The sequence below is a fragment of the Mytilus trossulus genome, chromosome 7, assembly GCF_036588685.1.
Source record: "Mytilus trossulus isolate FHL-02 chromosome 7, PNRI_Mtr1.1.1.hap1, whole genome shotgun sequence".
Classification (NCBI taxonomy): domain Eukaryota; kingdom Metazoa; phylum Mollusca; class Bivalvia; order Mytilida; family Mytilidae; genus Mytilus; species Mytilus trossulus.
Window position 1 is genome coordinate 52,847,217 of NC_086379.1, and position 23,082 is coordinate 52,870,298.

The 23,082-nt window shown below is 32.8% G+C and overlaps 1 protein-coding gene across 1 annotated transcript; it reads right to left on the reverse strand.

Moving 5' to 3' along the window:
* Window positions 1–1,966: 1,966 nt before the first annotated feature.
* Window positions 1,967–23,058, reverse strand: LOC134725283 (vacuolar fusion protein CCZ1 homolog). Its single transcript, XM_063588968.1, has 12 exons — window positions 22,691–23,058; window positions 21,891–21,988; window positions 17,565–17,655; window positions 16,983–17,105; window positions 15,171–15,260; window positions 13,247–13,422; window positions 12,423–12,563; window positions 8,981–9,126; window positions 7,364–7,478; window positions 5,252–5,401; window positions 2,436–2,563; window positions 1,967–2,106 (listed from the first exon to the last, which is right to left on the reverse strand). Exons 1-12 carry the CDS (start codon window positions 22,925–22,927, stop codon window positions 2,051–2,053), a joined length of 1,551 nt encoding a protein of 516 aa, XP_063445038.1. The 5' UTR covers window positions 22,928–23,058; the 3' UTR covers window positions 1,967–2,050.
* Between the last annotated feature and the right edge of the window lie 24 nt (window positions 23,059–23,082).

The following is a 23,082-nucleotide window of genomic DNA, read 5'->3' on the forward strand; positions in this document are numbered from 1 at the left end:
AAACTAGGCCATGGTGTTGTATAACCAGAACAAATGTGATTGTGATTATATAAAAAAAACAACACTATAAGCTAGGCAACATTTTGAAATCCACATTTATAAGAACAGAAATAATGGAATCTACTTCTAGAAGATAATTAAGGAATTAGGTTTCATTCAGATTAGAAAAGTTGGCCTAACTCCATACTTTTAAAATGTCCTTCACCCCCCGAAAGAAGCAATGCATCATTTTGGCAAAGCCACATTTATTGACAGTCATCTTAATTTTTTTTCTCCCAAAACATAATTTATATGAAGAGAGTAAAATATCTATTTTTTTTAATAGTATTTCAGATTTTGCTATTCAAGGCCTTTTATATTTGACTATTTTGTATGGGGTTTACTCTTTATTCAAGGTAGTACAATGAGGTGTAAGTGTTACAATTTTGTCTTTTGTTCTTTTGGTGAATAGTTGTTTTCTGTAGGTTATTATACCACATCTCCATATTTTTTATAGCACTGATGTACTGACCAAATAAAACAGATGTGTAACTAATACATAACAAACACACCAGATATGCAACGTAAGAGAAACAGAAATGTACAGCACAGAACGGCTGTCGTACGTACATCCAATGGATGAGTACCACATAAAACAACACCTAATGGAAGCGTACAGGATAAAACGAATGAACAAGATGTAAGGAAAAATTAAAGATGACAATAATAATACTTGTAATCACATAAATATTTAAAATGTTTCTGTGTAACTGGTTTTGGTTTGTTCTTCAAAATGCCGCCAAACGGCAGTGTCTGGCCTGAATAAGAGCTGCTTGATTGTAAAGACGTGCCCTTACTCTAAGATCAATTATAAATAATAAGAATTAATGAACCTTAAGAAATCTGACATATCAATAATAGGCATTTCCGACGCGAAATTTTCAATTGGCATTTATCCATTTCAGATCTGTTCATCATCTGTTTTATCCGTTAAACTTCCAGTAGAAGTCCGTTTTTTGGTCGTTCAACTTCCGTTTTATCCGTTAAACGTCTGGTAGAAGTCTGTTGGTGAATTTATCTTCCATACCTTCAAAGGATGTATAATGGACACATAACGGATACAAAACAGAAACGAAACGGACGAGTACCATAAAAAACGGACACCCACTGATGTTCAACAGACATTTCATCTGTTGGAGGTCCGTTCAAAGTTTTGAACATGCTAAAAAAATTCAACCGGACAGAACAGACGATGACGGATAAAATGTACGCGAAACAGACATGCAACGATATGGAAGGATGTCTAACAGATAAGAACAGACATGAAGGGATTGAAAAAAAAATTATAAGTTAGGCATCTGTTCGAGGTATCCGTTAAGGTGTGACCAAGGCTTTACCATACACAGCTACACTACCCATCCTTCAAAGTGGAGAGTTATTTTTAAAATTTCAAAAAGTTTCAACTGTGAATAGGATTTTAGTTTTTGGTTTCATACAATAGTTTCCTCTTGGGCACTTGCCAACCTGCAACAATATGCCAGAGTTGGTGTGAAGATTGATAGACAGGAGTGTACCTTGTGACATATTCAAGGATGATGTGCTGTATACACTATAATAAGTTTATAGTATTCATATAGTATATTCAACTACTGTAAATTCAGAAATTATTGAGTGCATTTATTATTGCGATTTAGTCAATCTAAACTAGAATGTTATTTTAATTTTTGCCATATTGAGGAAATCAAATTTCAAAATGTGAGTTTAAATTATTGCAACTATAAACCTGTCGCAATAATAAAAACATCACAATAATTTCTGAATATACAGTATTCAGCAAACTAAAAATACACTTTATATTGGTTTAAAAACAGTAGTTCATAAGACCTTGTGAAGTTTTTTCTCCTGTTACAATTTTCTCATATCTTTACCAATAAACACACCATTTACTGCGTGGAGTTGTTATTTCAAATATCACACAGTAACATTGTTTGTAATTTATTGCACATTCATAATTCACATCACATACAATTTGAATAAATTAGTTGTCATAATTCATTACCATTCACATTAGTTAGTCCAGGAAGAAAATACTGTTAAAATGACTGGCACATAGTCTCTTTACTTCCTCTGAAAAAAATACACTTATTTCTTTATATCTGTTCTCATCTAGTTGTATAAATAAAATATTGCTAGTTTTGTTTTAGAGGTGCCACAAGAAAACTTATATATTTTTTTTTATATCTTTTTTTACTTCAAAAGGGAATTTAAAACCTCTTAAAAGATGTACTCATATTTCAAAAGTGTTAAATAATATTTTGATACATTCACTTACAAACAGTTTTTTTATTAATACTTTTATAGCAAGCAATATTATATAATCTTCATTGATATATTATATTATTTGTTTAAGTATACACCTGATAAAAAGAATAGCTGTAAAACTGTAGAAAACTTACCATTAATTTCTATTAAGTTAGCATTTTTCTGGTTAATAACAACATAGAATTCTCTTTGGTCTGACCGTTTACCAACAACCCAGTTATCTGAAGCAGTCTTTACTATAGTCTCACCATCTTCTCCATTTCTGAAAAAGAAAAAAATATTTCTGTAAATCTAAAACTAATAGACTTGTTCCTTTTTAGCTCACCTGGCCCGAAGGGCCAAGTGAGCTTTTCCCATCACTTTGCGTCCGGCGTCCGTCGTCCGTCGTCGTTGTTAACTTTTACAAAAATCTTCTCCTCTGAAACTACTGGGCCAAATCAAACCAAACTTGGCCACAATCATCATTGGGGTATCTAGTTAAAAAAATGTGTGGCGTGACCCGGTCAACCAACCAAGATGGCCGCCAGGGCTAAAAATAGAACATAGGGGTAAAATGCAGTTTTTGGCTTATAACTCAAAAACCAAAGCATTTAGAGCAAATCTGACATGGGGTAAATATGTTTATCAGGTCAAGATCTATCTGCCCTGAAATTTTCAGATGAATCGGTCAATCGGTTGTTGGGTTGCTGCCCCTGAATTGGTAATTTTAAGAAAATTTTGCTGTTTTTGGTTTTTATCTTGAATATTATTATAGATAGAGATAAACGGTAAACAGCAATAATGTTCAGCAAAGTAAGATCTACAAATAAGTCAACATGACCAAAATGGTCAGTTGACCCGTTTAGGAGTTATTGCCCTTTATAGTAAATTTTTAACCATTTTTCGTAAATTAAAGTAATCTTTTACAAAAATCTTCTCCTCTGAAACTACTGGGCCAAGTTAATCCAAACTTGGCCACAATCATCTTTGGGGTATCTAGTTTTAAAAATGTGTGGCGTGACCTGGTCAACCAACCAAGATGGCCGCCACGGCTAAAAATAGAACATAGGGGTAAAATGCAGTTTTTGGCTTATAACTCAAAAACCAAAACCTTTTGAGGAAATTTGACATGAGATAAAAATGTTTATCAGGTCAAGATCTATCTGCCCTGAAATTTTCAGATGAATCAGTCAATTGGTTGTTGGGTTGCTGCTCCTGAATTGGTAATTTTAAGGAAATTTTGCTGTTTTTGGTTTTTATCTTGAATATTATTATAGATAGAGATAAACTGTAAACAGCAATAATGTTCAACAAAGTATTATCAACAAATAAGTCAACACGACCGAAATGGTCAGTTGACCTGTTTAGGAGTTATTGCCCTTTATAGTCAATTTTTAACCATTTTTTCGTAAATCTTAGTTATCTTTACAAAAATCTTCTCCTCTGAAACTACTGGGCCAAATTAATCCAAACTTGGCAACAATCATCTTTGGGGTATCTAGTTTAAAAAATGTGTGGCGTGACCAGGTCAACCAACCAAGATGGCCACAAAGGCTAAAAATAGAACATAGGGGTAAAATGCAGTTTTTGGCTTATAACTCAAAACCAAAGCATTTAGAGCAATCTGACTTGGGGTGAATTTGTTTATCAGATCAATATCTATCTGCCCTGTAATTGGAAGATGAATCTGACAACCTGTTGTTGGGTTGCTGCCCGTGAATCGGTAATTTTAAGGAAATTTGGCTGTTTTTGGTTATTATCTTGAATATTATTATAGATAAAGATAAACTGTAAACAGCAATAATGTTCAGCAAAGTAGGATCTATAAATAAGTCAACATGACCGAAATGGTCAATTGACCCCCTAAGGAGTTATTGTCCTTTATAGTCATTTTTTAACAATTTTCATAAAATTTGTAAATTTTTAATTAACATTTCCACTGATACTACTGGGCCAATTTCATTATAGATAGAGATAATTGTAAGCAGCAAGACTGTTTAGTAAAGTAAGATTTAAAAACACATCACCATCAACAAAACACAATTTTGTCATGAATTCATCTGCTTCCTTTGTTTAATATTCACATATACCAAGGTGAGCGACACAGGCTCTTTAGAGCCTCTAGTTTCTATTGCACAAAAGTATTGAGGTTTTACGCCACAAAAAACAGCATATAAACTGCTTATCCTAAAATCCTATTTTATGGACAAATAAAGGGTTATTAAAGTGAGTTAACAGCGTAGATATCCAATGTTATTCTTAAGTTATTAAAATTTTAAAAGTTGTTGTATCCTTGTTTCTAAGAACACTTGACTTGTTTTAATTTCTGTCAAGAATGCTTCACTTTTGTATTATCTCCTTCTGGTTTTTGGCTTGAGTAAACAACTGGGTAATTCTGACAAAGGAACCAAGATTTGTCCTTTGGTGATTTTTGTAAGATTACAGATGCTTTAACTTTCAATCTAAATGATTTTTGTTAAATTCAACAAGACCAAGTAGATATGATTAAAAAAAAAAAAAAACCTTTATACTTTCTTTTATTGCCATTTTGTGCGATTTTCCTTTGATCTTTTTTTGTGATAATTTTTCATATCATGCTAATTGCTTGAGATGGAAAATTATCGCTAGAAAATAAGCAGGCATGTGGCGTTGCTAATGAAATTAACAACGTAGTCATAGGTAAAGTAGCGATAAACAGATAATCATTGGTCATATAAACTCGATTACCTTTCTCACTTCACCGTCCCGGCTCAAGCAAGAAAATCAATCTCGTTGAAATGATCAACGATAATCTATAAGTATATATCTTAAATAACATCAAGACTGAATTAGAATTGTAGATATATGTATAGAATGAAATGTTTATGTCCTCCCTTTTTACAACCCAAATATCAGACGTATTATTTTCTACAGATAAGTTTTATTTCATTTTCCTTCTGTACCTTAAGGTTCTATCAAATGGATGACATACCTGGACATATCAGAACTGATGTCACTAATGAGACGTAGTGTATCTTGAGGTATATTGACACCTGGAACTTTTTTATTGTCTGTATGAACTGTTGTTTTCTGAGCTAGGTTCATATGGTTGAAATATATATATCTGTAAGGTGGGTCACTACTGAAAAACAAAAAAGGTCATGTGATAATATGTTAAAATTTGAAAATATGGCATGATTGAAGATGAGATAACTATCCACCAGAGACAAAATTTTGTAGATGTGAGCAGCTATAGGTCAGAACTGACTTCAATAATGAGTAAAACATGTACCTTGTAAAAACCCATGCAAACATGATAAAATGTAAAAACAGAAAACAAGAAAACTAATGTCCTGGTTTACATACAAATCAATAAATGAAAAACATATACAAACAATGTTATTTTTTTTTCTCTTTTGAAAAAATGTAATGAGTTGGTATAAAAACATTTTGTTACTAGTTCATCAAATTTTGATGCTGATTGCATTTTATTTCTATGAAGCTATTGACAAATACATGTAGCTTATACATTTATACTACTGTCGGCACTTTTTCTGAACCGTTGTTTGCTTAGATGCAAGAATATGTAAATAAACAACAATGGAAAGAAAACATGGCAAATTTAGCAGAAAATGAGGTGAAAAGATGAAGTTTTGATAGGGAATACCAGAGTAAATTGATTGCATAAAAGTTAAGGTGCTGACTTCTGATACAAACTTGGATACAGAAAACTTAACCTTGTGACATAATGGGTGCATTTAAGTTCATTTTAAGTTTGACCAGTTTGGTAGAATGACCTTTTAAACCTGATCCGCAACTACTTCTCAGCAATCAAGGAAGCAACTACCTTAAAAATCTTTTTTTTTAAATATTAATAACTAGAATACACAAAATAAACAGATCAAAGAAGTTTACCATGATATTAGATAATAGACAAGCTATTAAGTTAGGGGTCATTCCATTTAAAAACACATTAAGTCTCAGTAATCCTAATCTTGTTTTTAAAACTAACACTTAAGGTAATTACCCACTAGAAAAAGACTATTGTTAATTTTGAAAATCTATTTAATGTATTAAAGGTCTTCAAAATATTTAACTATTTAAAGATAAGTTTAATACACATGGGAATTTTTCTTCAGTCAGAAATCAAAATTTGAATGAACTTGACAGTTTGTACATAAACAGTTTCAATACCAGGGGTTAGGAAAAAGTGAGCCTCAACAACAAGCTAAGTCGAAACTTACATATCACTAAAAATATGTTTCAAAGAGTGCAATTAGTACACAAAACAAAAGAGACCAACCCATCTAAATTTCCTGCAATGACAAATAAGTTTACCTTTGATATGAATTTCAATTGAATCCAACTAGAAATGTTGATGTGGAAGCATCTACAATGAAACTTGTAAAAAAAAATATTTCTAAGGGACATAACTCACTTAAAAATAATTGAATGATGCTCACTTTTAAATTTGTCCTAGACAATATAAGATATAAACCTTTTTTTACATTAAAAAAAAAAAATGTTGACTAATGATTCATACACTTAAACAAGTTATTGTTTGAAAACTACAAAAATGCTTATTTTGGGTCCCCTTTCTGGCCCCTAATTCCAAAACTATTGGGACCATAACCATCAAAATCAACCTTCCTTTAGTGGTATTGAACCTTCTGGTAAAAAATTATAAAGATCCATTCGCTTAAACTAAAGTTATTGTACGGAAACTAAATGTGTCTTCGGAGGAGGTGGAGGACAACGACATGATACGTTATATGATGCAAATTTTTTTTGCGATAGAATAAAAATGTGTGTCCTTTTGTTACAGAATAACTACCAATAGCAATAAATAAAACTGCAGAGTGTATTCTTAAACACACATTTTTCTTTCATGCATCAATAATAATGGACTTCAATAATAATGGACTCCCATTAAAATAATAGCCCATCTTAGTCCGATATGTTTTCTAATTTACAGACATTTTACATGATGCATACACATTTATCATCCAGACAATACCTAAAATATATCTCTCTCCTTCCATCATTAAAATTAAAAATCATGAATTTTCCGTTGTTTCACTGTAACTTGTAAACAAAACTATACCTGACAGATAGTCGCTTAGAGTATTGTTCACCAATGTCTGATGCCAAGTTTGTTAACTGTGGTCCCAAGAAAACATCTAACTTCTGACAGAGGTCAAAATTCAATGCTGTTGAAACTATAATAATAAAAATATACAATATAAATGTTCATGACACAATGTTACTGAAAATAAACTTCATCATATTTGTGTTACATGTTTTTGTTTGACTTAGTTTCTAAACTCTATACACTGATAACATTTGTATGTTTACAAATACATGACCTACCGTATCCCAGTCTAGTCCCAACGGAATTGATATGAAACATAAAATGAAATACCTGTAATCCAGAATAGATTTTTTCTCTTATGTAAAATGATTTATGACAAGCATTGTGTTTATTCTATTACACAAAAAACTCAAACCAAACTTTTCTGAATATGCATTTTGATGAGATAATTCTACTTTTGTTTCCTTTTTTTAAATTAGAGGTCATCTTGTTGGTAGCTGAACAGCAGGTGGTCCGATAAAATAGTTATTTTGTAGTGCATTTCTTTAACACAATAAATTCAAATTAAAAACATCGCACCTGCTCTATCTCAAAAAGATTTTTACAGTGTAGTGTACTACTAGTGGGACCAAATAATATCCAAATTATAGAAACTTCTACCAGCTCTAACTAAAAATATTGACAATTCTGTGTTAAGGGGGTGTAAAATTCAGTTTGACAGCTTTAAATGTAATAAAATTTGACCTTTTTTAACTGGACCAAATCATTACTTAACATAAAGATTCAGTACCTACATTTTTTTAAACATGTAATATCATCCCCCTTTTTAATATTTCATGCATTAAATATCAAGAAATAAATTGGGAGAGTGTGTATCAAATAAAAAATGCAAGTAATGCACTGTTCACACTAGGGACTATATTCCTAGACAAAGAAAACCAAAGGACCAGGTTTTAAATTGATTTTTAATTTTACAACATCCAGTCAAAGCTAGAGGTAAAAACACAGAAAAACTAGTATTAACTCCATCACATATACTGTCTGCACCAAGTCAAGCAATCTGGACAATATGATGTCTGCCGCTCTTTGAATACCCTTTTTTCAGAATAATTAGGCCACATTGCTTGATGTTGTCTTCTGAACTGGCCAATAAATTTTGTATTTCCAGTTAACTTTTTTCAATGTAATATTTAAATATATTAAATGCTAACAATTTACTTTTTTCAATTTATAAAATTGAGAATGGAAATGGGGAATGTGTCAAAGAGACAACAACCTGACCATAGAGCAGACAACAGCAGAAGGTCCCCAACAGGTCTTCAATGCAGCGAAAAATTCCTGAACCCGGCTGCGTCCTTCAGCTGGCCCCTAAACAAATATGTATACTAGTTCAGTGATAATGAATGCCATACTAAACTCCAAATTGTACACAAGAAACGAAAATTAAAAATAATACAAGACTAACAAAGGCCAGAGGCTCCTGACTTTTGCGGCGGGGTTAAATGTGTTTATGAGATCTCAACCTTCCCCCTATACCTCTAGCCAATGCAGAAAAGTAAATGCATAACAATATGCACATTAAAATTCAGTTCATAAATGTTTCAATATATTCACTTATAACAAGCTTACCATTTATTAACATACAAACACTGGCATTATGTGCTCTGTACACTAATAAGTAACATTCTTCATTCTCCTCTGAGGTATTTAAGTATACTCGAGGTATTTTACCAATATTTTGATCATCCTTTATATCTGGAGGACCTGTTATAAACCTGGAAATTTCAATAAAAAAATGTCATCACATTAATACACTCATTTATTTCAAATACATACTGTTGTTTTAGTGTTATGTGGAATTAAAATAAGTACAATGGAACAACACTGAGGACTTTTAACAATTCTGACTATTCACAATAAAGGTCCATCATGTTTGGTTGACTTTGCTATTAACGCCATAAATCCATCCGTTCTTACAAAATAATGTAATTATTCATGTCCATTAGTCTTGTTTCACATTGCACACAGTCTCAATTCATCCCATTACAAGCAAAACAATATCAGTTTTGTGAGTTCATTCAAATATAAGTTTGATCACAATAGCAAACAGCTTAAATCAAAGAGCTGAAAGCTCTGAAGAAAAATGACGCCACTGTCTCTAATATTGGGATAGTTTTTATGCAAGTCTTGATTTTCACATACCGTAATTAGTTTAACAATGCAACATGTATCGTGAGCATATAATTGATATTCGTATATGTGTGTGTGTGTGTGAAGTGAAGGTGACAACTGGCTGGTTTTTTAAGACAAATGAATAGGTCAAGACTAGCTGAATTGTACAAATAAATACTGTAGAAAGGCTTGTATATTTCTCACTGGTACATAGTCTGAATCCGGGTCTGTTCGCTTCCATTCATGTTTGCGCCCACTCATTTTCACCCCCTTTCACTTTCACACCCTACATGTTCGCACCCAATCTTAATTGGTTTTGTGTTTAATAACTCTGTAAGCAAGTGTTTTCTTATAAGTATAATTGTTGTCATTGTCTCAAAATAAAGTGAGACAGCAATTTTGTTTTTGTGTTGAATAAATCTTAATCATGTTTTGGATAGGGTATTGCTAAAAATAATAATAATCCTTTCTAAATAAAGTGGTATTTTGTCAACGTTTTATTTTGTGTTGAATAACTCTTAATCATGTTTTGGTTAGTTATTGCTATAACTTGTTTCATTGACTTGTTTCAAAATGAAGTGAGATTCTGACTTTGTTTGTTTCTGTGTGTTGAATAAATTTTATCATGTTTTGGTTATATTAGTGGATTGCTATATTTTGGTTTCTATGTTTTATTGTTTCGTTGTTTCAGATCAAATGGACCAAGCTGTTAAAAACAATTATCTTTTGTGTTTTTTCCTTTAAAATCTTCAATGTTTTACTCATACCAAGCTATAAATACATTCAGTATTTACACCAAAGCAATTTAAAACAACAACCATGATTTTCCAATTATTCAACTTGAATTTGAATTAAATTGTCAAAGACTTCTAGTCAAACCGGCACCTAGTTAAATTGGCACATGGACAAATCAGCACCTGGTTAAAATCGACACCTGATATAGTCAATTTGTCACCCATGTTAAATATATATTTTTAACAGTATTTTAAGCAATAGGGTAAAAATAAGAAAGGGGTTGCCAGAATTTTTTTCAGTATTTAAGCAAAAAGAGTTAAATACTAACTTTCACATTTTTGGGTGTTCATGTACATTTTGTATATATTTTTTTTTCTCAACTAAATTACTTTTTTGGTGTATTTTTAATGATATATATATATGAGTAGTCCAAATAATTATTACGTCTGGCAAGGCTTTTTTAATTTTATTCTGGAACACCTTCCTATGACCGCAAGGCTATGTTAATTTTTTTCTAGGACGCCTTCCTACGAACGTCGTAGGAAGGCGTCCCAGAAAAATAATAAAATAGCCTTGACAGACGTCATAATTATTTGGACTAATACATGAGATATTGGGTATTTTTCTGCATTATTTTAACCAGTTGAGCATTTTACAGGACTGTTGGTTTAATGCTGTTTAAACTTTACTGAAAAAAACACCTTAAATTTGCTAATTATTTGGCATGAAAGTTTGACTTATTGAAAGGGACTCAGAGTTTTCCATTTTATTTTAATAATTGACTTGTTTTTACAATTAGACAAATTGTCTTATTGTTAAAACAACAGCTTTGGTAAGGGTTTCGTTGTTTACCTTTATACACTTAACATATTCACTTTCGTTTCGTTGTTTACCAAAATACACAACAACATATTCACTCTGTACTTGGTAACAGTAATTAATTAATTGAATAGAAAATATTATAACAAATATTATTGGATGCCGAATTGACGTCGAATAGGTGCCGATTTGACTAGATGCCAATTTAACCAGGTGCCGACTTGACTTGTACGTTTCAATTCCTCTGCGATCGTTTGCGGTATTTTCTTGAGAAAACCTATTTTCCATCATCAAAGAGAAGAAGAAACTGCTTTAAAATGATTCTGGAACGCTTCATGATTGTTAAAATAAGTTTAATTCACTCAAAAACAATTTTAAAACTTGCGATGTTTAAACAGGAAGTTTCAAAAGCACGTGTAAAAGAAGAAATTAACCGGTGAGAGTGGAAATCCGTATATGACAGATATCCCTATAGTACGACTTTGAAAGTAAAACAGTTCAATCCTTTTGTAAAACAGTCTTTAATATACCTATCACATTAATGTTTGAAGGGTCTTAAGCTTATTCAAACTATATAAGTCGGTATGAAACACCAAAACGGAATGACAATAACCGATTACGTTTTGTAGTTCACAAATTCTAAAACTGGTTCCCGTCAAACTACAACACTTTGTTCGAGTGTAGTGGAATACAAGCAGAAACCAGTGTAAACTGGGTCCTGGCTGATTTAATACTACACAATGATGCATAATGATAACACAAGCAGATTCCAGTTTGTATGGCAAATAGTAAATACGAAACCAAGCGCGGTAGGCAGAGAAATGGAATGAAGTTCAGGTCGGCAGTTATGGAACAATGACTGCGTCATTTTCCAAAAACTGTCTATGGTCTATAAGATAGATATTTTTTATCATGAAAATTCTGTAAGAAATTTCAACACTATTTAGCTTTTATGATAATTCATTAAGTTGTTAAAAGTATGACTTGTTGATGCTCCCGAATTTATCTTTTTTATATTTGGTTTCACAAAATTGTAGCTTTAAGGTGGAACCTAACACTATACGGAAAATTAGTGTTTGTCAAACTGATATATAACCAGTGTAATTTTTCTGATAAATTGGTTGGTTTAAATTTTTTGAAATTTTTCTATTTTTTCAAAGGGTCAAAGTAAATACTTTGTCAAAATTTTATAAAAATCAAACAAACCAAATTTATTTTAGTGAAGGTGCTGGGTACCACCTTAAGCCAACCTATGAAGACTACTCAAAATTTAACTCCTAAACTGAAATTAATATGTTCATTTAAGAAATTTTCCTGTCGTTTTGACTGGTGATATTTTACTTACTTGCCATAATGGACACTTCCTTGAACTCTGGCTGGAGAAGTTGTTGTACTACCTAAGAGTTCTTGTTCTAAATGAGTTGGAAACAGACTTGTAGTAAGATATTTATACATGATCCTCATATCTTCTTGCTCTAACCCACTCCTGCAATGCAACAATTATGAATTTTTTATGAAACAAAAGATGAAATCTTTACAAAACTGACCCTGTTGTTTCCAGAGATAGGATTTGCAACAACAAAAAAACTTGCAATCTATAATTAAAACATGTAGAACTGAAAGCATTTAAAGTTTTGATGCACAAGAAATTATAATTTTACTGATATATGAGGGGGGATAGGACCTTTATCGGGACTCCGGGATCGGGTGTTTTTAAGCTCAGGATTTCGGGATTGACTCTTTCGGGATACGGGAATTCTTTTTTTTGGATTTCAGGACCTCAGGATTTCGTTTTTAAGCCCAGGATTTCGGGATTTCGTGTTTTTAAACCCGGGACTTCGGGACCAGGACCCCTCCTATATCTTTATTCATCCCAAATATTGCTCCTCTAAGTCATAAAAGAGGATGTAGGCATATGACATATCCTCAACTGGAATGTATGTATGCACAGGAATTCCATACATTCATTTAAGGTTTATATAAATGAAATGGAAAAGACTGGAAGTCAAAGCAAGCAGTAGAAAAACCTGACTTGTAATATATTATTAATTGTAAATATAATAATTTTTAACAGATTTTTTTTCTGGAATTGGTCAGAATGTTTGCATTGATTTTTTAAACCTATGAACTTTGAATGAAATGTACATTTCTTTTATCTGTTGAACTTACCAGACTAACTGATCGTTATATAGAAAAGCTGTATATTTAACAGCTGAGAACTTGGCTTCTAACAAGTTGATGAAACACTGGACTCTGAGGAATGTGTTCTTGTCTAATGGCATAAAGTGGATTCCACAAAATATATCTAGTATATCACAGAACTGAGGTTTTAATGTTTGTAGATACTGAAACAGAGAAGAGATACAAATAACAATTTTGTAGATTGAAGAAAACATTATAACAAATATACCAAACTTTATGGCAAATTCAAAACTAGAGGCTCCAAAGAGCCTGTGTCGCTCACCTTGGTCTATGTGAATATTAAACAAAGGACGCATTTGAATTCATGACAAAATTGTGTTTTGGTGATGGTGATGTGTTTGTATATCTTACTTTACTGAACATTATTGCTGCTTACAATCATTCTATCTATATTGAACTTGGCCTAAGAGCTTCAGTGGAAAATGTTAATTAAAATTTACAAATTTTATGAAAATTGTTAAAAATTGACTATAAAGGGCAATAACTCCTTATGGGGTCAATTGACCATTTAGGTCATGTTGACTTATTTTTAGGTGTTACTTTGCTGTACATTGTTTCCCTTTACAGTTTATCTCTATCTATAATAATATTCAAGATAATAACAAAAAACCGCAAAATTTCCTTAAAATGACTAATTCAGGGGCAGCAACCTAACAGCAGTTTGTCCAATCCATCTGAAAATTTCATGGCAAATAGTTCTTGACCTGATTAACAATTTTACTCCCTGTTAGATTTGCTCTAAATGCTTTGGTTTTTGAGTTATAAGCAAAAAACTGCATTTTACCCCTATGTTCTATTTTTAGCCATGGCGGCCATCTTTGTTGGTTGGCCGGGTCACGCCACACAATTTTTAAACAAGATACCCCAATGATGATTGCGGCCAAGTTTGTTTAAATTTGGCCTGGTAGTTTCAGAGGAGAAGATTTTTGTAAAAGATTACCAAGATTTACGAAAAATGGTTAAAAATTGACTATAAAGGACAATAACTCCTAAAGTGGTCAACTGACCATTTTGGTTATGTTGACTTATTTTTAGGTGTTACTTTGCTGTACATTGTTTCCCTTTACAGTTTATCTCTATCTATAATAATATTCAAGATAATAACAAAAAACGGCAAAATTTCCTTAAAATGACTAATTTAGGGGCAGCAACCTAACAGCAGTTTGTCCGATTCATCTGAAAATTTCAGGGCAGTTAGATCTTGACCTGATGAACATTTTTACCACTGTCAGATTTGCTCTAAATGCTTTGGTTTTTGAGTTATAAGCCAAAAACTGCATTTTACCCCTATGTTCTATTTTTAGCCGTGGCGGCCATCTTGGTTGTTTGGCGGGGTCACCGGACACAATTTTTAAACTAGATACCCCAATGATGATTATGGCCAAGTTTGGATTAATTTGGCCCAGCAGTTTCAGAGGAGAAGATTTTTGTAAAAGTTAACGACGACGGACGCAGGACGACGGACGACGACGGACGACGCCGGACGCCGGACGCCAAGTGATGAGAAAAGCTCACTTGGCCCTTCGGGCCAGGTGAGCTAAAAAGGTAGACCATATAAACTGACAAAATCTAATGCAATCAATCTACTATTTTAATGGTTTTTGATTCCATGGTTTTGCCAAAGTCTTCATTCAATAGATCTAAGAAGATGTGATATGAGTCCCAATAAGACAACTCTCCATCCAAGTCGCAACTTGTAAAAGTAAACTATCGTAGGTCAAAACATTTTTAAGCCTATATAAAATTTATACTTTGTTAAACAATAAAATTCAGGGTTTACTTTAACCTAGAAAGTTCTTTGAAAAAAGATGTTTCTAACCCTTAAATTTCATTTCACTAAGGAATTTCTATTACACATGTAAAAATTATCTATCCTGATGGCATTACTTACCCTACTGTAGAAATGTTCTAATCTCTGTTTAAGGCATTGTACATCATTGCTGTTTTTTGATAAAATGTGTGTAAATGTTCCATTAAAAAGCTGAAATAATAACAAAGACATATGCATATTAGGCATTTTTTCAATTAGCAATGGTTTTATCTGCAATTTTCAATGACAAAGGAATCTATTCATTTTTAGTCAAATTAACTTTAAAACTAATTATTTTTCTGTAATCCATATTAATAGGCATACAAGATCCAACATAAATAAGTTTTGCTAGCATGAGTTTTTGTCACTTATTTCCTTTAGGCCATTGGCATATCATATAAATTAAGAATTCTCATAAAGGATTTTTTAAGGCAAGTCCAAACAGTCAGAAGACGAAATGTCATTGATCTGTGTTTTTTGTGGTAATTAGTATTGTGTATCAGTTTCATAACATTTGGTCAAAGCAAACTTAAGTTAAAGAATGGAATCCAATTTAAAGATGCACAGTAGTAATGACATATAGACAAAACAAAAATAAACCTTCATGCCCCTCTCCGCTAAGAAAAACAACCCTTCCAAAATATGGGAATTATCAAGCTTTACTTTTGATTGAATACTCAACTGACAGTGACCCCACCAAAAAAACTACACCAACAACAAACAAGAAGCTGTCACAACAACAGCAAACCAGATTTATTAACATTTATTTGTATCCTGCCAATATCACAAGAACCATAACTGATGAACGGTAAAAGTCAAAATCGTCAATATCAAATTTGACCTCCATTTTGTCATCAGTAAAAACATATTAAAATTTGGGAAGCTTTGGTTGGTCCAAGGACACATTTATTGTCCTTTGGTTTTCGTTGTCTACAAATATAGTCCCTAGTGTAAACAGTGTATAACTTGCATGTTTTATTTGATGCACACTTTCCCAATTTATTTCTTGATATTAAATACATAAAATATTAAGTAGGGGGATGTAATTACATGTTTAAAAAATTTGGGTGCTGAATCTTTATGTTAAGTAGTGATTTGGTCCAGTTCAAAAAGGTCAAATTTTATCACGTCTGAAGCTGTCAAACTGAATTTTACACCCCCTTAACACAGAATTGTCAATATTTTGAGTTAGAGCTGGTAGAAGTTTCTATAATTTTGATATTATTTGTCTCACTGGTAGTACACTATACTGTAAAATCTTTTTGAGAAAGAGCAGGTGTGATTTTTTTAATTTGAATTTAATGTCTAAAAGAAATGCACTAACTGTGTTATCGGGCCGTTTGAACAGTTCATGCGTAAATGCACGGACACGGCTGGAAATGGCATTTTTCAATCTTTCAAGAACCATAACTCCTGAACGGTAAAAGTCAAAATCGTCATTATTGAACTTGACCTCCATTTTGTCATCAGTAACAACATATTAAAATTTGAAAAGCTTTGGTTGAACAGTTCATGTGTGAATGTACAGACACGACTGGAAATGCCATTTTTCAATCTTTCAAGAACCATTACTCCTGAACAGTAAAAGTCAAAATCGTCATTATTGAACTTGACCTTCATTTTGTTGTCTGTAACAACATATTAGAATTTGAAAAGCTTTGAACGGTTCATGAGTAAATGCACAGACAACATTTGGTTGCCACACTGCCGCCCGCCGTACATCCCTAAATCAATAACCGACATTTTTGTCACAAAATCCAGTTAAAAACAAATAAACACAAAACAAAACAGGGTCAACTTATAAGGTAACCATTCAAAGAGACAAATTAGACTAAAAATTATTTGAAAATTTGTTAAAATCCAGATTATTTACGATCTTTAACTGAAACATACATGGAACATTCTGTAAGCTTGTTTAAGTAAAGCTTCATATACACAATCTTGTACATCTTCTTCTCTGTATTCTACTATAGGCTGTCCATCCTTGGTCTTTTCTGTAAAGGGTACACTAACTGTCTGCAATAAAATCACAGGTATATATTTATCTAATATGGTACACTTATATCATGTAGATATTAGTTACAAATGTGACCTACCAAATAAGACTTATTGCTGGGTTTATACAAACATGTGCAACATGATGGGTGCCTCATGTGGAGCAGGATCTGATTACTTTTGCAGATCACCAGAGATTTTGTGTTATGTGTACTTTTGTTTGTCTGTTGGTCTTTTTTTTTTATAGCCATAGCATTGTCAGTTTATTTTCGACCTTAAATGTCACTCTGATATATTTCGCCTCTCATTTATTATTTATTGATATTGATATGGCAAAAAATCACTAGAATTTTGAAAAGGGGAGATAACATCTACAATGTATCAGCTTTCTACTCAGGTTAAACATGAGAAATAGTAATCTGCAGAAAAAATGATTTTGAGATATCTCTTAAATATAAACAGTACATTTCTTTATTTTACCATGATTATCCAGAAATCTTTCTCTGGTTCTAAATATGTCTGTCTTGTCTTTTGTGTATGTAAACTTTGACATGGTTTATCAGAAAATGTTCTACAAATATAGTAACAATACATGTTATTTATATAAGATTTATCTGACATGGTTTATCAGAAAATGTTCTACAAATATAGAAACAATACATGTTATTTATATAAGATTTATTTGTTTGCATTTACATGTATTTCCCTTATTGTTGATGAAATGTTATAGTTTCCTTTTCAGACTATCAATTCAGTTGTATACACTGTGTCTGACCTATCAATTGACATTTTTTTTGTAGGACAGTCACTTCCCTAGAAACCTTTGCCAAAATTGTCAGTTTATTTGTAGGTATTCTGACCATGACCTTGATCTGAAACCCCAAAACAAGAGGTCTTATTTCTTCACAAGGTTATTTTCAAATACATGTACATTAATGAAGTTTGGACATCATTCTATCACTTTAATATCCTTTGGCCTTGTTATACCAAAATTAATAGAGAATTTCTTCATCCTTTTGGGTTGTAATTAAAAAGTTTGTTCAAGTTTGTTAAAGGTATTGAATAAGGGTAAAAAATATCTGGAAATCAAAATATATATGTCTGGTCAAGATTCTTGAAATTTCAACCTATAAGTAATTAAACTTTTTGTCCTGCAATTGGGTGTACTACTATACAGATATTGCTTTAAAGCTCCGCTCGCTGCTGGACTGAGTATTGTATGAACCTGCATGAACTAAGAATGTGTATTGCAGTCGCATTCCAATGACGTATAAATTGTGGGTTAACGATTACTTTTATATATTCTTTTTGTTTTAAAAACATTTCTTTAGAGCAATAAGAATCACACCAATTTTCAGAGTTCCAATACAAGTATCATTGCAAGTAGACATTCTTATTTCTAAGCCTTAATTTGTGTCCGATACAACCACTCTACGATATTGGTACCGAGACCAGGATGAATCTGAAGCTACGTTCGATACGAGCTGGACCTAGAAGTGCAGTTTCCAGACTAATTAAGAAATTTGAAAACGTTCAACAGGAAGAAGATGGAACCGTGGAACCAGAGGATTTGTCAAACATATTAGATAGTCTGAAACGGAAGCAAGAAACATTACGCAAGTTAGATGAGGACATAGTACAGGAACTGGATGACGGAGATATTGAAACAGAGATTGTTGAAGCAGATGAGTATGCATTTAACTTAAAAGGTAAAATTCGTCAAGTCAACAAATTTATCTAAGTCAAAACTACATCGTTGAATACACACGCAGAAAGTTTTACTCCACGCATAGAAACTGCTCAACCCGTTCATATTATAAAAATCTTCACATACAGAACACCAGAACAACTCAAATTACCGTTTGTCAGATTTTCGCCCATCCTTTAGCTCAACCAGTGAATACAACAAACTACCCAAGTTGAATTCCCTACTTTCGATGGAGATATACATGTACTTCAATGGCAGTCATTTTGGGACTCATTTGAGACAGCCGTGCATACGAACCCAACCTTAAGCAACGTCCAAAAATTCAATTATTTGAAATTGTTACTTCACGATGAAGCTCTAAAATCAGTGACAGGTTTTGTACTCACTAATGCAAACTATGAAAAGGGCAATTTCCCTATTACAAGAAAGATATGGTCAGCAACATAAAATCACACAGAGGTATATGCAGGAACTTATTGATATTACATCGCCTAGGTACACACTTTTCAACCTCCGACATTTTTATGACAACATTGAAATTTACATAAGAGGTTTAGAATCACTAGGACAAACTGATGATTCATATGGAGCGCTGGTAGTGCCAATAATATTAAACAAACTACCAGGGGAAATTCGAAAAAACCTTGCAAGAGAATTTGGGTCCACAAACATAAGCTTGGCAGACTTACGCAAAGGCATATTTAATGAAATAAATATCATGGAAGCCGGTAACTCAACAGACAGTCATGAAAATCCTACCGCTACTGCAGCATTTTTGACGAACACAAAACCGCGAAATAGACAGTCAAGTCACAGCCACCAAAATAAGAATCACCAAAACACTAACTTAAATGCTAAACAGTGCGATTATTGTCAAGAATCACATGCCTCAGTAAATTGTACCAAAGTAACTGAGTATAAAGATCGTATGTCAATAGTAAAAAGAGACCGCCTATGCTTCAACTGTTTAGGACATCATAACTTGGTTGATTGTAAGTCAAATAAAACATGCAGAAAATGCCATAAGCGTCACCACACGAGTTTATGTAAGGATAATGCACAAATAGATAAAGAAGATAGTGTGAACGTAGGTACCATTCAACACAACGCGAAGGAAACCGACACAATTTTACATTCACAGGCAACCACGAATGTCATGCTCAAAACCGCAATAAGTCCTGTAAGACTACAATCTTTAGATGCCAACATTCTTTTTGATGAGGGCGCACAGAGGTCGTTCATCACAGAAGACTTAGCCGCTAAATTGCAGTTATCAATAACTGGCACAGAAAGTTTAAATTTATCCGGGTTCGGGGACAGCGCAGAAAGTACGAAAATTAGACACTTAAAAACCGCAACTATTTATTTGCTCACAGATGAAGGAAAATTGCCGATCAGAGTATTGATCGTACCGGAAATCTCCGCACCACTCAAAACTTACATCCGCAAAGCTGCTAAATTATTGTATTTATCTGGGATAAAACTCGCACATCCAGTTACCGCGAACGACAATTTCCAAGTCTCAGTACTTGTAGGAGCCGACTACTATTGGTCAATTATAGAAAACCATATCATAAGAGGTGAGGGACCTACTGCCGTGAAATCAGAAATAGGTTATTTACTGTCAGGACCACTTCACGGTATGCCAAGTTACAATGACCAGCCAACTTCTATGATGAATGTAATGACATCAAGAAAGACAGAAGAATGCGACCTGGAGAAGTTTTGGAAGTTAGAAACACTTCTTAATGATTATCCGTTGGATCCGATGATAGGTACGTCAACGGACGATCATTAAGAATAGTTTCCACTTCTGTGACGATAGTTTCAAGTACAGGTAAACTCACAAATGCCTTTCCTAAAACTTTTTTATTACAGGCATTTGTGAGTTTACGTGTACTTGAAACTATCGTCACAGAAGTGGAAGCTATTCTTAATGATCGTCCGTTGACGTACCTATCATCGGATCCAACGGATAATGAACCATTGACACCCTCACATTTACTCTACGGAAGAAGAATCATGACTTTGCCGTACACCGGAACTTTAGATAGAAACATTGAAAATTCAAAAAACTTAACACACGCATCAGCTAATAAATTGTTACAGATTCAAAATCATATCATTGACAATTTCTGGACATGGTGGAAGCGTGAATACCTTACATCACTTAGAGAACAACATCGAACTAAAGGAGTGGTCAAACAGAACATTAATATTGGAGAGGTTGTTCTAATACATGATGAAACTTCAAGAACAATTTGGAATGTACATGATGTAGGGATCATCGACAAATTGATTCAAGGACGAGATGGGTTAAGCAGATCAGCTATTTTACAGACTAAAAATGGTCAAACGTCTAGACCTATTAGCAAGTTATATCCTCTAGAACTGACATCTAATGAATACACAGGACTGTGTGATGAAATACTACCTGCCAGACGAGCGAAGACTGATGCAAAGGAAAAGATAAAAATGTGGACCAAATGAGACTATCCAATAATTTTATGAACTGTTAACTGTTCGTGCTTAATTACAGAAAATAATTTTATTTTATTCGTGTTCATTATCAAAGACAGTTAAAGATATTCAAAGTTTTATATTTATCAGAGACAGTAATTCAAAGTGAAATTTTCATAATTTATTTTCATTTTATTGTAATTAAATTCATTTGCGGGCCCCCAGAATGTTAAGAATTGCACTTGAGGTGTTCCCGCTACCGCTCTCTATTGTACATGATGTCACCGTTGTTGTGACGTTATCTATTCAGAGTTCCAATACAAGTATCATTGCAAGTAGACGTTCTTATTTCTAAGCCTTAATTTGTGTCCGATACAATCCCTCTACGATAATAACTGTTTAGTGTCTTTAAATATCAGCTGTATTTGTACTCGGATTGAAACAGGAGTTGTAGCTTGCTAAAAGCTCGCATACACCTTGTTTCCTAGACTCATACAAATACAGCTGATATTTAAAGACACTAAACAGTTATTGTCTACATGTATATAAGTAGAATTAACATGTAAAAATGTAAGCCTACATGTACATGCTCATTTACTTCAGATACTTAAAAGGATAACAATTTAAAATGTACTTACTCAGTAAACTTGCAGATAGCTTCACACAGCCCTATTTGTTTTATCTTAGTATCTATGTGGTCATTCTTTGGATAGTAGTACATGATCTTTTTCTCTTCCTGGTGAAAGAAACATTTTTATTTTAGTATGTTCTAACTTTCTGTCCGAGTGGCAACTGAGAAATTATGGCATCTCAGCTTAGAATATATATGAAATAAAAAGGTGTGTATTTAATAAAAAATTCTTGGGAATCTGAATTAATACTGTTTTACCATGAGCGACAGCAAGGGGTAAAATATTGGCGTATAGGCCAAATCCGTGGTAAAATCAGTATAAATTCAAGCCCCATGAGAAATTTCTAAACTAATAGGACAAATACTTTTGGAACAAAACAGTCTAAAATGTAGGTGAAGGCAAGTATTTGATGTTCCAATAAAGAAACACAATATCGAATTGACGTAAAAGAATGTTGATAGGTTTGGATGAATTTAAAGATAATTTTACTTACTTTTATGTCTTTTGTACATATAAAAAATGGCTTATATTACATTTAAGCATTGTTTCTTAACGTTTCCTTGTTGAGATGATTTTTCGGTTTCACAGAGTGTATTTTCCCGTAAAAGGCTTATATTCTTACGTCATCTTTCTATAACATCTGGAAGCTTATTCATAAAAAAGCATATGCTCTGGGAGTGCAACCCAAAATAGCCCAAACAATATATTCATATTTTACCAGGGTGTGTACTCAAAGCATTTGAAGAACGTCATTTTAGAATGTAAAATAACCAAGGAATTATACCTCATATTTGGTATAAACTTACGTCACCCTCTCTTGGTCCATATTCTGAATTGAAGACAAAGAAATTAATCAGACTAATTCCTCCTTTCACAGCCATGCTTTTATTATGATTTGGTGTGCTGTGATGATTAATTTCTTGGTCGGTAGATTGTCTACTAGTTGGCCTTTGACTATGCTTAGTAAAAATATTTGACAACTTATCACTGTTGCAACAACATGAAGTGGAGATTTCTTGTTTCTCGTTAAAATATTCATGCATTAATACATGCAAGTGGGTGATTCAGTAAAGCAATTGTCAAACTCATTATTGTTTCCCATTAAAGCCATTTTCTGGCCTAGCAGACTTCAAAGTTTACTCCTACTTCCAGACAACTCTACTTTCGATTGAACAGGAAGTCCTCTTCTAGACTATTT